At 50.2% G+C, this 17860-nt stretch overlaps 1 protein-coding gene across 1 annotated transcript in view; it reads left to right on the top strand.

Moving 5' to 3' along the window:
- The first annotated feature begins 5408 nt into the window (after positions 1 to 5408).
- LOC115116691 (insulin-like growth factor 1 receptor) overlaps positions 5409 to 17860 on the top strand; it is a 47177-nt gene continuing 34725 nt past the window's right edge. The window contains exons 1-3 of the mRNA XM_065011226.1: positions 5409 to 6442; positions 7248 to 7437; positions 7624 to 7997. Of these exons, the coding sequence (XP_064867298.1) occupies positions 6349 to 6442; positions 7248 to 7437; positions 7624 to 7997 (658 nt within the window). The 5' untranslated portion in view covers positions 5409 to 6348. The remainder of the gene's footprint in view (positions 6443 to 7247; positions 7438 to 7623; positions 7998 to 17860) is intronic.

The raw sequence follows: 17860 nt of genomic DNA, 5'->3' as shown, positions 1-17860 counted from the left end.
TCTATGTTTAGTCTATGTTTAGGGGGTTATAGTCTATGTTTAGGGGGTTATAGTCTATGTTTAGGGGGTTATAGTCTATGTTTAGGGGGTTATAGTCTATGTTTAGGGGGTTATAGTCTATAGGGGGGTTATAGTCTATGTTTAGGGGTTTTATGGGGGTTATAGTCTATGTTTAGGGGGTTATAGTCTATGTTTAGGGGGTTATAGTCTATGTTTAGGGGGTTATAGTCTATGTTTAGGGGGTTATAGTCTATGAGGGGTTATAGTCTGTTTGTTTATGTTTAGGGGGTTATAGTCTATGTTTAGGGGGTTATAGTCTATGTTTAGGGGGTTATAGTCTATGTTTAGGGGGTTATAGTCTATGTTTAGGGGGTTATAGTCTATGTTTAGGGGGTTATAGTCTATGTTTAGGGGGTTATAGTCTATGTTTAGGGGTTATAGTCTATGTTTATAGTCTATGGGGGTTATAGTCTATGTTTAGGGGTTATTTAGGGGGTTATAGTCTATGTTTAGGGGGTTATTTATGTTTAGGGGGTTATAGTCTATGTTTAGGGGGTTATAGTCTATGTTTAGGGGGTTATAGTCTATGTTTAGGGGGTTATAGTCTATGTTTAGGGGGGTTATAGTCTATGTTTGGGGGTTATAGTCTATGTTTAGGGGGTTATAGTCTATGTTTAGGGGGTTATAGTCTATGTTTAGTGGGGGTTATAGTCTATGTTTAGGGGGGTTATAGTCTATGTTTAGGGGGGTTATAGTCTATGTTTAGGGGGTTATAGTCTATGTTTAGGGGGTTATAGTCTATGTTTAGGGGGTTATAGTCTATGTTTAGGGGGTTATAGTCTATGTTTAGGGGGTTATAGTCTATGTTTAGGGGTTTAGGGGGTTATAGTCTATGTTTAGGGGGTTATAGTCTATGTTTAGGGGGTTATAGTCTATGTTTAGTGGGGGGTTATAGTCTATGTTTAGGGGGTTATAGTCTATGTTTAGGGGGTTATAGTCTATGTTTAGTCTATGGGGGTTATAGTCTATGTTTAGGGGTTATAGTCTATGTTTAGGGGGTTATAGTCTATGTTTAGGGGGTCTATGTTTAGGGGGTTATAGTCTATGTTTAGGGGGTTATAGTCTATGTTTAGGGGGTTATAGTCTATGTTTTATAGTCTATGTTTAGGGGTTATAGTCTATGTTTAGGGGGTTATAGTCTATGTTTAGGGGGGTTATAGTCTATGTTTAGGGGGTTATAGTCTATGTTTAGGGGGTTATAGTCTATGTTTGTTTAGGGGGTTATAGTCTATGTTTAGGGGGGTTATAGTCTATGTTTAGGGTTATAGTCTATGTATAGGGGGTTATAGTCTATGTTTAGGGGGGGGGTTATAGTCTATGTTAGGAGGGTTATAGTCTATGTTTAGGGGGGTTATAGTCTATGTTTAGGGGTTATAGTCTATGTTTAGGGGTTATGTTTGGGGGGTTATAGGCTATGTTTAGGGGGTTATAGTCTATTTAGGGGGTTATAGTCTATGTTTAGGGGGTTATAGTCTATGTTTAGGGGGTTATAGTCTATGTTTAGGGGGTTATAGTCTATGTTTAGGGGTTATAGTCTATGTTTAGGGGGGTTATAGTCTATGTTTAGGGGGGGTTATAGTCTATGTTTGGGGGGGGGTTATAGTCTATGTTTAGGGGGGTTTGTAGTCTATGTTTAGGGGGGTTATAGTCTATGTTTAGGGGGGGTTATAGTCTATGTTAGCAGGTCTCATAGTAGCCTAGGAGGAAGAATAGATGGGACGCAGTTACTCCAAAACAGCAGCTTATTGACGGAACATATTTCCTTACTTCAATCAACCAGTCCATTTTTTACATTTATCTGTGATAAAACTGTCGTGATTTGGCAAGGAATGCAGCTTGTTTATCCTGTCAGTTAGATACATTTTATAGCCGTGTTTTTATAGGCCTTTATTTCTGTCGGCCTAGCAGGAGCTTGTGTGGGCATTAAAGAACAGTAGAGGGAGCGGTTTGAACGCAATTCAGGAGGAGAAAATGAATTTAAGGAGAAGAACTAATGCTTTGGCCTGGTTTATTTCTCCTTGTTCCCTGCAAATGCACATGTACTAATGGAACGTGAGAGTCAAAGCAAATTAAACAATTCCAGACAAAATATAACTGTTCAGGCCACAAACCACATTCCACAAAATAGTTTACCAGTCTAAAAAACCCAACTGGGTCTCTAGTCTGGTTAAAGAGTGAGTTCTGGTGTCCGTTTGAGTACTCCATTGCTCATGCTCATCCCTAGGCCACGGTCAATACTAAGAATCCAATTCAGTCCTTGGATGGGCAAGACAACACCAAGGACTGAATGTATGACTGAATGGATACTAACTACCGTGATGATGGAAAATGTGGAATGCAGCTGAAAATGATCGACACCCAACCATACCGATCACTTATCGCAGGCGTTTTGCTGATATCGTTCATTATGACGAGTAGCCTCTAGGCTACTAGAGAAACGTGACATTTGAAATGAAGATAAGTTTGCTAATATGGGTGATTATTAATGGAACAATTGATTGTCACAACCGTCAAACTAGTAGTACTAGATAACTGGGGGAAGAAACTGTGTTGCAGATGAATGTTCCAAAGGGGTTGTTCTATTTATCCTTATCGCACCAATTCAAGGCAATTTATGGCGCTCTGGATTTCTGTCCATATCGCCCAGTTCTAAATCAATATGTAGCTGGTTAGAATGGTCATATTTATACTCGTTACATCATTGTTTTTAATCATAATGTATGGTGCTGAGCCCAGAGAGAAACAGGCACTAACTGGTGCTGAGCCCAGAGAGAAACAGGCACTAACTCCACCAGGGTTAGTTTATCATAATGTATGGTGCTGAGCCCAGAGAGAAACAGGCACTAACTGGTGCTGAGCCCAGAGAGATCTAAACTGAGCCCAGAGAGAAACAGGATCTAACTGGTGCTGAGCCCAGAGAGAAACAGGCACTCCACCAGGGTTAGTTTATCATAATGTATGGTGCTGAGCCCAGAGAGAAACAGGCCAACTGGCGCTGAGCCCAGGGTTAGTTTATCATAATGTATGGTGCTGAGCCCAGAGAGAAACAGGCACTAACTGGTGCTGAGCCCAGAGAGAAACAGGATCTAACTTGTGCTGAGCCCAGAGAGAAACAGGATCTAACTGGTGCTGAGCCCAGAGAGAAACAGGCACTAACTCCACCAGGGTTAGTTTATCATCATAATGTATGGTGCTGAGCCCAGAGAGAAACAGGCACTAACTGGTGCTGAGCCCAGAGAGAAACAGGCACTAACTGGTGCTGAGCCCAGAGAGAAACAGGCACTAACTCCACCAGGGTTAGTTTATCATAATGTATGGTGCTGAGCCCAGAGAGAAACAGGCACTAACTGGTGCTGAGCCCAGAGAGAAACAGGCACTAACTGGTGCTGAGCCCAGAGAGAAACAGGCACTAACTCCCCCAGGGTTAGTTTATCATAATGTATGGTGCTGAGCCCAGAGAGAAACAGGCACTAACTGGTGCTGAGCCCAGAGAGAAACAGGCACTAACTGGTGCTGAGCCCAGAGAGAAACAGGCACTAACTGGTGCTGAGCCCAGAGAGAAACAGGCACTAACTGGTGCTGAGCCCAGAGAGAAACAGGCACTAACTCCACCAGGGTTAGTTTATCATAATGTATGGTGCTGAGCCCAGAGAGAAACAGGCACTAACTGGTGCTGAGCCCAGAGAGAAACAGGCACTAACTGGTGCTGAGCCCAGAGAGAAACAGGCAGGGTTAGTTTATCTAAACTGGTGCTGAGCCCAGAGAGAAACAGGCACTAACTGGTGCTGAGCCCAGAGAGAAACAGGCACTAACTGGTGCTGAGCCCAGAGAGAAACAGGGTTAAGTTTAGCCCAGAGAGAAAATGTATGGTGAAACTGAGCCCAGAGAGAAACAGGCACTAACTGGTGCTGAGCCCAGAGAGAAACAGGCACTAACTAACTGGTGCTGAGCCCAGAGAGAAACAGGCACTAACTCCACCAGGGTTAGTTTATCATAATGTATGGTGCTGAGCCCAGAGAGAAACAGGCCCAGAGAGAAACAGGCATCTAACTGGTGCTGAGCCCAGAGAGAACAGGCACTAACTGGTGCTGAGCCCAGAGAGAAACAGGCAGGGTTAGTTTACTAATGGTGCTGAGCCCAGAGAGAAACAGGATCTAAAGCCCAGGCAGGCACTAAACTGGTGCTGAGCCCAGAGAGAAACAGGCACTAACTGGTGCTGAGCCCAGAGAGAAACAGGCACTAACTGGTGCTGAGCCCAGAGAGAAACAGGCACTAACTCCACCAGGGTTAGTTTATCATAAATGGTGCTGAGCCCAGAGAGAAACAGGCACTAACTGGTGCTGAGCCCAGAGAGAAACAGGCACTAACTGGTGCTGAGCCCAGAGAGAAACAGGCACTAACTGGTGCTGAGCCCAGAGAGAAACAGGCACTAACTGGTGCTGAGCCCAGAGAGAAACAGCAATAACTGGTGCTGAGCCCAGAGAGAAACAGGCACTAACTGGTGCTGAGCCCAGAGAGAAACAGGCACTAACTGGTGCTGAGCCCAGAGAGAAACAGGCACTAACTGGTGCTGAGCCCAGAGAGAAACAGGCACTAACTGGTGCTGAGCCCAGAGAGAAACAGGCACTAACCACCAGGGTTCGTTTTTGTAGGGATTTTGAATAAAAGCTGAAAACAAGATCTATGGTAAGCTAAGCACAGGCTTAGGAGATCTTATATGTTTTGTTAAATGAGAATTCACTTTTTGTTCATTTTTAATCATTTATGTAATAAAAAAAAGCACATCAAGTCTTCTTAATTCATAAAGGTCGTACAAAACAAATTTAATCTAATTTTATTGGTCACATACACATGGTTAGCAGATGTTAATGCGAGTGTAGCTAAATATTTGTGCTTCTAGTTCCGACCATGCAGTAATAGCCAACGAGTAATCTAACCTAACAATTTCACAACTACTTTATACACACAAGTGTAAAGGAATGATTGAAGAATATGTACATATAAATATATGGATGAGTGATGGCCGAACGGCATAGGCAAGATGCAGTAGATGGTATAGAGTACAGTATATACATATGAGATGAGTAATGTAGGGTATGAAAACATTATATAAAGTGGTATGATATTATCTCATAGAAAAAGACTGTATAATATCTCCTAAACCTGTGTTAACCTCAGACCTTCTTTTTGACGTTTCCCAATGTACTTTCCCCATAGCAATGACTGAACAATCCAGAGGTAAGTCATTTCCGTTTTTTTTAGGACTCCCAAGCTGGTGAGCATCTGTGAGAGGAAAAAACAAAGCCACTCCTGGATTCGGTCCAGGTTTTCCTTCCAGCCTAGTAAGGACGTAGCAGTCTACGGTGTGTGGCTGAAAGAAACATCCAGCCTTGTTTTACGGCGCTGAATCCATCCCACTGAGCCGTGATCCCACAACCGGAGCCGCTGACTGACGTTGTAAAGAAGACAAGAAAACGGGCTCAAATTGGGATACTACAAGGGTCTGAATCTGAACGAACACTGACGATATTGAAATAATCCCGTTTCTACGTGCTGAAAATGGATTCAGTCGTTAGTGTGTCTGTATGAGCGGCGGGTGAAGACGGAGGAGGGGAGACACCGGGGGCTGCAGTTGTTGAATCCTTTTTCGTCCTGACGGATATTTTGGATCAAACCTCATGTGTCTCACTCCGGGAGGGCTCTTTTCCCCCCATTCATGTGCTAACTAAAGTATTACCGCCACCAAACCCCGAACCAAGCCTGCTCTCCCGTCCACGTTGGGAGGACTTTCTCCCCGCCTGGTGAAGAGCGCATTCAAGCGAACAAAGTGGCATTTTGCTTTTTGAAGAAATGGAGTCGGAAGATGCGGATTGTCAACTGCTCGACGCGGCTGTTTCTCTGTAACATTTCATACATCCCTGGGAGGTTGTCTGTCTCAACCCGACGTCGACGGGTAATTACATGATAGAGAGACCAGACAGCCTTGTTTTCCTGCTGGATTCAACCCACCCCGCAGTGGACATTCCTCAACACAGGAGAAGACGACGTCTGTTAGTCCGGGAGATCGCATCGGCTTGGCTGCCGACGGTACCGATACTGACGGTACTAACACCGACGGTACCGAGAAGTCAACATTTAGGAATTACAAGTCAGGGACGTGTTCACTTTGGTCCACGTTCTTGGCCTTTATTTGTGTGGCCTGAGAAGCGACCATATTGGGAGCATTAATTAATTGGGGTCATTCCCGTTGTTTGTTTCTGACGCTGGGAGGAAGTTTCTTTTACCGGAATGAAGTCTGGCACAGAAACGGATCCGTTGACCTTGTTCTGTGGTCTGCTGCTGTGTGTCTCCGCGACCTGCCCTCGGCCCGCACATGGAGAAAGTAAGTGGTTTTATCTCCGTTTTCCAGGTAACGACTAGCTAACTAAATTGATAAATGCAATACTGTGTATATATATATATATATATATTTGCTACGTTGTCTTAATGCTCCTCTTTGCTCCCAATAGTTGATCTTGTTCTACCTTTAGACAACCATTGTTGAACGTAATGTACCTACAGGGACAACCTGCTCTCTCCACATGTCCTATTATCCTGGAAAACCGAGTTTCTGTTTAGTATAATGTCTTACGTGTCGTATTCATTGGTGGAAGTAACGAATTACATTTCGTATGATGTTACACATTTTGCAATAAGTACAATATGTTATCCATTTTCTTAAATGTCTTAAGTTACGAATTCCAATTAGTTGTGGCTAGCGTTAGCTATGTGGCTAACGCGGGTTATGAGTCAGGTTAGGGGTTAACTAACATAGTAAGTAGTGAAAACATAGTAAGTAGTTGTCTGTGATGAGATTCGAACCACCAACCTCTGGGTTGCTAGACGTTCGCATTATAACGTCCATCCCGACCAAACACACTCCTTACATTTGTTGCCTTAAGTAACCTTCTCTTATGTAAAAAAAAAAAAAAAACGACATGTGTTTCCAATATCTGGAAAACGGATAAATGTATGATATTATTAGAGTAGTGAAATGATCTCAAACCCTCGTCCCATAGCATGAAAGCAACCATTATGTTAGGCTAAGTCTGTTTCTCTAGCTCTCTACAAGGCTTTTATTGGGCTTTAGTTGAAATTGAAAAGTACATTTAAAGTCTCTTCCATTGTCTCTCTCTCTCTCTGTCCAGTTTGTGGTCCCAGCATTGACATCGGTAACGACATCAGTGAGTTCCGTCGCCTGGAGAACTGTACGATCGTCGAGGGTTACCTCCAGATCCTCCTAATAGGAGACAAGAACTACAACCTCAACCAGGAAGTGTTCCGCTCGCTCTCCTTCCCCAAACTCACCATGATCACTGACTACTTGCTGCTGTTCAGGTTAGCGGGTCAGATACACAGCTTCCGCCTCTCAATGATTTCACTATTATTTTATTCATCTTTTTGATTATTCCTGCTTGTTTTACTTTGATCTCTTTTTATGTTGTTTCCATGTAGAAGTGTGTTGCTGCTTTAAAAAAAAAAAAATCACTTTTTAAACAAAGTTTTGATTTAATTTTTATTCAGAGTCTCGGGCCTGGACTCCCTGTCCACCCTGTTCCCTAACCTCACAGTGATCCGAGGGCGAAATCTCTTTTACAATTACGCCCTGGTGATCTTTGAGATGACTTCTCTGAAGGACATCGGCCTCTACAGCCTCCAGAACATCACCAGAGGAGCCATCCGGATCGAGAAGAACCCTGAGCTCTGCTATTTGGACTCTATCGACTGGTCTCTTATCATGGATGCTGAGTTTAATAACTTCATAGCAGGGAATAAACAGAGTAAGGAGTGTGGGGACGTGTGTCCAGGCATCGTGGAGGACAGTCGTCGATGCATCAAGACCAACTTCAATGACAACTTCAACTGTCGCTGCTGGACCTCTAACCACTGCCAGAAAGGTAGGAACAGTCTCAGGGGTTTTTCAATCCATCCTCGTCCGCTGTTTGAATGAGTGTGTCTAGCTGATGGTTTGGTTCACAACGAGCTCGATTATTTTCTCAAGTGACTCGTCCTCTGTTTGAATGAGTGTGTCTAGCTGATGGTTTGGTTCACAACGAGCTCGATTATTTTCTCAAGTGAAACGGCTTGTTCCTTGTTTATTTCAACATGCTAAGTGGCAAGTTCTTGAGAGGAACTTGCCATGTGTATGTTTAAATAAAGCTGATATTATCGTCCGATTTATGAGAACCGATTTCTGAGAAAATGCTCAATAATGAATATTTGTCCTGAAGAGGGTGCACTTTACATGGTGGTAAGCATATCTGGCCTTGGCGTGGTAGAGCAAACCTGAACACTATCGCCCAATGACAGTACACCAGTCGGACAGGAGAGTGAACTGACTGTTACTGCTTCTACGGTGGGTGCTGAGCAGACTGAAGCTTGTCAGCTCAATGAAGTGACAGAAATGGGCCCTGGCAGAAATGGGCCCTGGCCATTAGGGCCCTGGCCATTAGGGCCCTGGCAGAAATGGGCCCTGGCAGAAATGGGCCCTGGCAGAAATGGGCCCTGGCAGAAATGGGCCCTGGCACAAATGGGCCCTGGCCATTAGGGCTGTCAACGTTAATAAGACATTGGGATCTTTAAAATTACGGGGGGAAAAAAATCCATAAATGAAAAATGAGATGTAATTGTAACAAAATGTAATTAAATCACAAAACTATCAAACCCCGATCGTCATAAAGGAGAAAATAAACATCCTAATGCAGGTCGTAGGTCGTCAGTGTAACTGACTTGCCTGGTTAAATAAACGTTACATTTAAAAAATAAAATGCAACAATGCTGTAATGTTAATCGGAGGACATATGCATCTTTTAAATGATTTGATATAATGCCCTCCGAACGCCATGGTCTAAAATGGCAGAGTGAGACTCTGGGAATGACAGCAGCCCGTTGTGACAATACTCTGGGAATGACAGCAGCCCGTTGTGACAATACTCTGGGAATGACAGCAGCCCGTTGTGACAATACTCTGGGAATGACAGCAGCCCGTTGTGACAATACTCTGGGAATGACAGCAGCCCGTTGTGACAATACTCTGGGAATGACAGCAGCCCGTTGTGACAATACTCTGGGAATGACAGCAGCCCGTTGTGACAATACTCTGGGAATGACAGCAGCCCGTTGTGACAATACTCTGGGAATGACAGCAGCCCGTTGTGACAATACTCTGGGAATGACAGCAGCCCGTTGTGACAATACTCTGGGAATGACAGCAGCCCGTTGTGACAATACTCTGGGAATGACAGCAGCCCGTTGTGACAATACTCTGGGAATGACAGCAGCCCGTTGAATGACAATACTCTGGGAATGACAGCAGCCCGTTGTGACAATACTCTGGGAATGACAGCAGCCCGTTGTGACAATGAGACTCTGAGAAGGTGAAGAATGACTGAGATGGTTAAATGGGTAGCTGATGAGGTGAGCACAGGGACTCAGGGGAATGACAGAACTGAGTGCAGGGAAACTGAGCTACAGGGAATGACAGGGCAGTGATGAGGTGGAACTGAGCTACAGGGACCGTACAGGGGGGGCAGTGATGAGGTGGAGCAGGTGAACAATACTCTGGGAATGACAGCAGCAGTGATGAGGTGGAACTAGCTCTGGGAATGACCAGGGGGGCAGTGATGAGGTGTGACAATACAGGGACTCAGGGGAACTGAGCTACAGGGACCGTACAGCGTGACTGAGGGGAACTGAGCAGCAGGGACCGGGCAAGGGAATGACAGGACCCAGGGGGAACTGGGAGCTACAGGGGCAGATGAGGTGGAACTGAGCAAGGGACTACAGGGCAGGAATGAGGTGGAACTGAGCACAGGGACCGTACAGGGGTGACAGCAGGGAACTGAGCTACAGGGACCGTACAGGGGCAGTGATGAGGTGGAACTGAGCTACAGGGACCGTATGAGGGGGAACTGAGCTACAGGGACCGTGACAGGGGCAGTGATGAGGTGGAACTGAGCTAGCAGGGACCGTACAGGGAACTGAGCTACAGGGACCGTACAGGGGCAGTGATGAGGTGGAACTGAGCTACAGGGACCGTACAGGGGAACTACAGGGGCAGTGATGAGGTGGAACTGAGCTACAGGGACCGTACAGGGGCAGTGATGAGGTGGAACTGAGCTACAGGGACCGTACAGGGGCAGTGAAGGTGGAACTGAGCTACAGGGACTACAGGGGCAGTGATGAGGTGGAACTGAGCTACAGGGACCGTACAGGGGCAGTGATGAGGTGGAACTGAGCTACAGGGACCGTACAGGGGCAGTGATGAGGTGGAACTGACAGGGACCGTACAGGGGAACTGAGCTACAGGGACCGTACAGGGGCAGCTGGGAGGTGACAGGGAACTGAGCTACAGGGACCGTACAGGGGCAGTGATGAGGTGGAACTGAGCTACAGGGACCGTACAGGGGGCAGTGATGAGGTGGAACTGAGCTACAGGGACCGTACAGGGGAACTGAGCTACAGGGACCGTACAGGGGCAGTGATGAGGTGGAACTGAGCTACAGGGACCGACAGGGGCAGTGATGAGGTGGAACTGAGCTACAGGGACCGTACAGGGAACAGGGGCAGTGATGAGGTGGAACTGAGCTACAGGGACCGTACACAGGTGGAACTGAGCTACAGGGACCGTACAGGGGCGTGACAGGTGATGAGGTGGAACTGAGGGAGTGATGAGGTGGAACTGAGCTACAGGGACCGTACAGGGGCAGTGATGAGGTGGAACTGAGCTACAGGGACCGTACAGGGGCAGTGATGAGGTGGAACTGAGCTACAGGGACCGTACAGGGGGACTGAGCTACAGGGACCGTACAGGGGCAGTGATGAGGTGGAACTGAGCTACAGGGACCGTACAGGGGCAGTGATGAGGTGGAACTGAGCTACAGGGACCGTACAGGGCAGTGATGAGGTGGAACTGAGCTACAGGGACCGTACAGGGGAACTGAGCTACAGGGACCGTACAGGGGCAGTGATGAGGTGGAACTGAGCTACAGGGACCGTACAGGGGCAGTGATGAGGTGGAACTGAGCTACAGGGACCGTACAGGGGCAGTGATGAGGTGGAACTGAGCTACAGGGACCGTACAGGGGAACTGAGCTACAGGGACCGTACAGGGGCAGTGATGAGGTGGAACTGAGCTACAGGGACCGTACAGGGGCAGTGATGAGGTGGAACTGAGCTACAGGGACCGTACAGGGGCAGTGATGAGGTGGAACTGAGCTACAGGGACCGTACAGGGGCAGTGGAACTGAGCTACAGGGACCGTACAGGGGCAGTGATGAGGTGGAACTGAGCTACAGGGACCGTACAGGGGCAGTGATGAGGTGGAACTGAGCTACAGGGACCGTACAGGGGCAGTGATGAGGTGGAACTGAGCTACAGGGACCGTACAGGGGAACTGAGCTACAGGGACCGTACAGGGGCAGTGATGAGGTGGAACTGAGCTACAGGGACCGTACAGGGGCAGTGATGAGGTGGAACTGAGCTACAGGGACCGTACAGGGGCAGTGATGAGGTGGAACTGAGCTACAGGGACCGTACAGGGGCAGTGATGAGGTGGAACTGAGCTACAGGGACCGTACAGGGGCAGTGATGAGGTGGAACTGAGCTACAGGGACCGTACAGGGGCAGTGATGAGGTGGAACTGAGCTACAGGGACCGTACAGGGGCAGTGATGAGGTGGAACTGAGCTACAGGGACCGTACAGGGGCAGTGATGAGGTGGAACTGAGCTACAGGGACCGTACAGGGGCAGTGATGAGGTGGAACTGAGCTACAGGGACCGTACAGGGGAACAGGGGCAGGATGAGGTGGAACTGAGCTACAGGGACCGACAGGGGCAGTGATGAGGTGGAACTGAGCTACAGGGACCGTACAGGGGCAGTGATGAGGTGGAACTGAGCTACAGGGACCGTACAGGGGCAGTGATGAGGTGGAACTGAGCTACAGGGACCGTACAGGGGAACTGAGCTACAGGGACCGTACAGGGGCAGTGATGAGGGGGAACTGAGCTACAGGGACCGTACAGGGGCAGTGATGAGGTGGAACTGAGCTACAGGGACCGTACAGGGGCAGTGATGAGGTGGAACTGAGCTACAGGGACCGTACAGGGGCAGTGATGAGGTGAACTGAGCTACAGGGACCGTACAGGGGAACAGTGATGAGAGGGACTGAGTACAGGGACCGTGACAGGGGAACTGAGCTACAGGGACCAGGGGAACTGAGCTACAGGGACAGGGGCAGTGATGAGGTGGAACTGAGCTACAGGGACCGTACAGGGGCAGTGATGAGGTGGAACTGAGCTACAGGGACCGTACAGGGGCAGTGATGAGGTGGAACTGAGCTACAGGGACCGACAGGGGAACTGAGCTACAGGGACCGTACAGGGGCAGTGATGAGATGGAACTGAGCTACAGGGACCGTACAGGGGAGTGATGAGCTGGAACTGAGCTACAGGGACCGTACAGGGGCAGTGATGAGGTGGAACTGAGCTACAGGGACCGTACAGGGGAACTGAGGTGGAACTGAGCTACAGGGACCGTACAGGGGCAGTGATGAGGTGGAACTGAGCTACAGGGACCGCAGTGACAGGTGGAACTGAGCTACAGGGACCGTACAGGGGCAGTGATGAGGTGGAACTGAGCTACAGGGACCGTACAGGGCAGTGACAGGAACTGAGCTACAGGGACCGTACAGGGGCAGTGATGAGGTGGAACTGAGCTACAGGGACCGTACAGGGGCAGTGATGAGGTGGAACTGAGCTACAGGGACCGTGGGGAACTGAGCTACAGGGATGAGGTGGCAGTGACAGGGGAACTGAGCTACAGGGACCGTACAGGGGCAGTGATGAGGTGGAACTGAGCTACAGGGACCGTACAGGGGCAGTGATGAGGTGGAACTGAGCTACAGGGACCGTACAGGGGCAGTGATGAGGTGGAACTGAGCTACAGGGACCCAGGGGAACTGAGCTACAGGGAGGGGCAGTGATGAGGTGGAACTGAGCTACAGGGACCGTACAGGGGCAGTGATGAGGTGGAACTGAGCTACAGGGACCGTACAGGGGCAGTGATGAGGTGGAACTGAGCTACAGGGACCGTACAGGGGAACTGAGCTACAGGGACCGTACAGGGGCAGTGATGAGGTGGAACTGAGCTACAGGGACCGTACAGGGGCAGTGATGAGGTGGAACTGAGCTACAGGGACCGTACAGGGGAACTGAGCTACAGGGACCGTACAGGGGCAGTGATGAGGGGAACTGAGCTACAGGGACCGTACAGGGGCAGTGATGAGGGGAACTGAGCTACAGGGACCGTACAGGGGCAGTGATGAGGTGGAACTGAGCTAACACAGGGACTGAGCCAGTGCAGGGGAACTGAGCTACAGGGACCGCAGGGGCAGTGATGAGGTGGAACTGAGCTACAGGGACCGTACAGGGGCAGTGATGAGGTGGAACTGAGCTACAGGGACCGTACAGGGGAACTGAGCTACAGGGACCGTGCAACAGGGGCAGTGATGACTGTGGAACTGAGCTACAGGGACCGTACAGGGGAACTGAGCTACAGGACCGACAGCGCTACTCAGGGGAACTGAGCTACAGGACCGTACAGGGAACTGAGCTACAGGGACCGTACAGGGGCAGTGATGAGGTGGAACTGAGCTACAGGACCGTACAGGGAACTGAGCTACAGGGACCGTACAGGGGCAGTGATGAGGTGGAACTGAGCTACAGGGACCGTGCAGGGGAACTGAGCTACAGGGAATTTACAGGGGCAGTGATGAGGTGGAACTGAGCTACAGGGACCGTACAGGGGAACTGAGCTACAGGGACCGTACAGGGGAACTGACTTTGAGGTGGAACTGAGCTGGCTGGGACCGTACAGGGGCAGTGATGAGGTGGAACTGAGCTACAGGGACTTTGTGGCTGGGAACTGAGCTACAGGGACCGACTTTGGGGCAGTGATGAGGTGGAACTGAGCTACAGGGACCGTGACAGGGAACTGAGCTACAGGGACCGTACAGGGGCAGTGATGAGGTGGAACTGAGCTACAGGGACCGACAGGGGCAGTGATGAGGTGGAACTGAGCTACAGGGACCGTACAGGGGTAGTGATGAGGTGGAACTGAGCTACAGGGACCGTACAGGGAACTGAGCTACAGGGACCGACAGGGGCAGTGATGAGATGTGGACTGAGCTACAGGGACCGTACAGGGGCAGTGATGAGTGGAACTGAGCTATAGGGACCGTACAGGGGAACTGAGCAGGGACGTGGCATGGGACAGTGTGAGGTGGAACTGAGCTACAGGGACAGTACAGGGGCAGTGATGAGGTGGAACTGAGCTACAGGGACCGTACAGGGGCAGTGATGAGGTGGAACTGAGCTACAGGGACCGTACAGTGGGAACTGAGCTACAGGGACCGAATAGGGACAGGGGCAGTGATGAGATGGAACTGAGCTACAGGGACCGTGACAGGGGCAGCTATTAGGGACCGTGAAAAGGGCTAAGTGAAATGAGGTGGAACTGAGCTACAGGGACCGTACACTTTGAATGGGAACTGAGCTACAGGGACCGTACAGGGGAACTGAGCTACAGGGACCGTGAACCCATTAATACAGGGGAACTGAGCTACAGGGACCGTACAGGGCAGTGATGAGGTGGAACTGAGCTACAGGGACCGTACAGGGAACTGAGCTACAGGGACCGTACAGGGGCAGTGATGAGGTGGAACTGAGCTACAGGGACCGTACAGGGGCAGTGATGAGGTGGAACTGAGCTACAGGGACCGTACAGGGGAACTGAGCTACAGGGACCTGCTGAGAACTGAGCTACAGGGACCGTACAGGGGAACTGAGCTACAGGGACCATTAATACATACAGGGGCAGTGATGAGGTGGAACTGAGCTACAGGGACCGTACAGGGGCAGTGATGAGGTGGAACTGAGCTACAGGGACCTTACAGGGAACTGAGCTACAGGGACCGTACAGGGGCAGTGATGAGGTGGAACTGAGCTACAGGGACCGTACAGGGGCAGTGATGAGGTGTGGACTGAGCTACAGGGACCGTACAGGGGCAGTGATGAGGTGGAACTGAGCTACAGGGACCGTACAGAACTGAGCTTCAGGGACCGTACAGGGGCAGTGATGAGGTGGAACTGAGCTACAGGGACCGTGAACCCAGGGGCAGTGATGAGGTGGAACTGAGCTACAGGGACCGTACAGGGGAACTGAGCTACAGGGACCATTAATACAGGGGCAGTGATGAGGGGAACTGAGCTACAGGGACCGTACAGGGGCAGTGATGAGGTGGAACTGAGCTACAGGGACCGTACAGGGGCAGTGATGAGGTGGAACTGAGCTTCAGGGACCGTACACCGGGAACTGAGCTGCTGGGACCCATTAATACAGGGGCAGTGATGAGGTGGAACTGAGCTACAGGGACTTTCTGGGCAGTGATGAGGTGGAACTGAGCTACAGGGACCGTACAGGGGAACTGAGCTACAGGGACCTACAGGGGTCAGTGATGAGATGGAACTGAGCTACAGGGACCGTACAGGGGAACTGAGCTACAGGACCTACATGCCAGGGCAGTATATGCAGGTGGAACTGAGCTACAGGGACCGTCACAAACTGGTTAAATCACTGAGCTACAGGGACCGCACAGGAAAAAACAGGGGAACTGAGCTACAGGGACCGTAACAGGGGAACTGAGCTACAGGGACCGTACAGGGGCAGTGATGAGGTGGAACTGAGCTACAGGGACCTAGAGGGGATTTCCCTGAGTACAGGGACCATACAGGGGAACTGAGCTACAGGGACCTGCAGGGCAGTGATGAGGTGGAACTGAGCTACAGGGACCGTACAGGGGCAGTGATGAGATGGAACTGAGCTACAGGGACCGTGCAGGAACTGAGCTGCAGGGACCGTAAAAACAGGGGAACTGAGCTACAGGGACCTACAGGGGAACTGAGCTACAGGGACCGTACAGGGGCAGTGATGAGGTGGAACTGAGCTACAGGGACCATTTTACAGTGGCAGTTGAGGTGGAACTGAGCTACAGGGACCTGTGGGTCTTTTGGGGAACTGAGCTACAGGGATAGCTTACAGGGGCAGTGATGAGGTGGAACTGAGCTACAGGGACCGTACAGGGGAAGTGATGAGGTGTGGACTGAGCTACAGGGACCGTACAGGGGCAGTGATGAGGTGGAACTGAGCTACAGGGACCAGTAGTAGTCAGGTGGAACTGACTACAGGGGTGCAGGGGCAGTGATGAGGTGGAACTGAGCTACAGGGACCGTACAGGGGCAGTGATGAGGTGGAACTGAGCTACAGGGACTGAACCCAGGGGGAACTGAGCTACAGGGACCGTACAGGGGCAGTGATGAATGGAACTGAGCTACAGGGACCGTACAGGGGAACTGAGCTTCTGGGACCGTACAGGGAACTGAGCTACTGGGACCGTACATACAGTAGTAGGGAACTGAGCTACAGGGACCGTACAGGGGCAGTGATGAGGTGGAACTGAGCCAGGGACCGTACAGGGGAAGTAGCTTCTGTGGACCGTACAGGGGCAGTGATGAGGTGGAACTGAGCTACAGGGACCGTACAGGGGCAGTGATGATTTGGACTGAGCTACAGGGACCGTGAACAGGGGCAGTGATGAGGTGGAACTGAGCTACAGGGACTGTACAGGGAACTGAGCTACAACTTTGGACCGTACAGGGGCAGTGATGAGGTGGAACTGAGCTTAGTAGTCTTTCTGCTGGAACTGAGCTACAGGGACCGTGACAGGGGCAGTGATGAGATGGAACTGAGCTTTGGACCGTACAGGTGGAACTGAGCTACAGGGACCGTACATACAGTAGGGCTGTGATGAGGTGGAACTGACAGGGGTACAGGTAGAACAGGGGAACTGAGCTAGGGACCCATTAAGGGAACTGAGCTTTGGACCATTAATACAGGGGCAGTGATGGGAACTGAGCTACAGGGACCGTACAGGGCAGCTGTGAGGTGGAACTGAGCTACAGGGACCCAGGGGAACTGACTTGAACCCAGGGGCAGTGATGAGGTGGAACTCTGCTGAACCCTAATACATACAGGGACCCACAGGGGCAGTGATGAGTCTTTCTGCTGGAACTGAGCTACAGGGACCGTACAGGGGAACTGAGCAGGGATACAGGGGAACTGAGCTCAGGGACCGTACAGGGAACTGAGCTACAGGGACCCAGGGGAACTGAGCTACAGGGACCGTACAGGGGCAGTGATGAGGTGGAACTGAGCTACAGGGACATTCTGTTAAACAGGGGCAGTGATGAGGTGGAACTGAGCCAGGGACAGGGGCAGTGATGAGGTGGAACTGAGCTGTGGGATAGAAAACACTCAGGGGCAGTTATGAGGTGGAACTGAGCTACAGGGACCGTACAGGGGCATTGATGAGGTGGAACTGAGCACAGGGACTGATCACTGGCAGGATGAATGGATACTGAGCTACTTGGACCGTGTGAACTGAATTACAGGGACTGACAGTTGGGAACTGAGCTCCACACGGGACCTACAGGGCAGTGATGAGGTGGAACAGCTACAGGGACCGTATCTCCTCCAGGGGCAGTGATGAGGTGGAACTGAGCTACAGGGACTCATTTTTCCTGCTACAGGGACCGTCTGAGGGGCAGTATGAGGTGGAACTGAGCTACTAGGGACCTAAAGTTGCATTACAAACGTACAGGGGCAGTGACTTTTGAATTTGAGTGATGGTGGAACTGAGCTACA

Source organism: Oncorhynchus nerka, linkage group LG27, assembly GCF_034236695.1.
Source record: "Oncorhynchus nerka isolate Pitt River linkage group LG27, Oner_Uvic_2.0, whole genome shotgun sequence".
NCBI classification, from domain to species: Eukaryota; Metazoa; Chordata; class Actinopteri; order Salmoniformes; family Salmonidae; genus Oncorhynchus; species Oncorhynchus nerka.
Note: the sequence above shows the minus strand (reverse complement) of the source record. Positions and strands in the feature narration are given on the sequence as shown.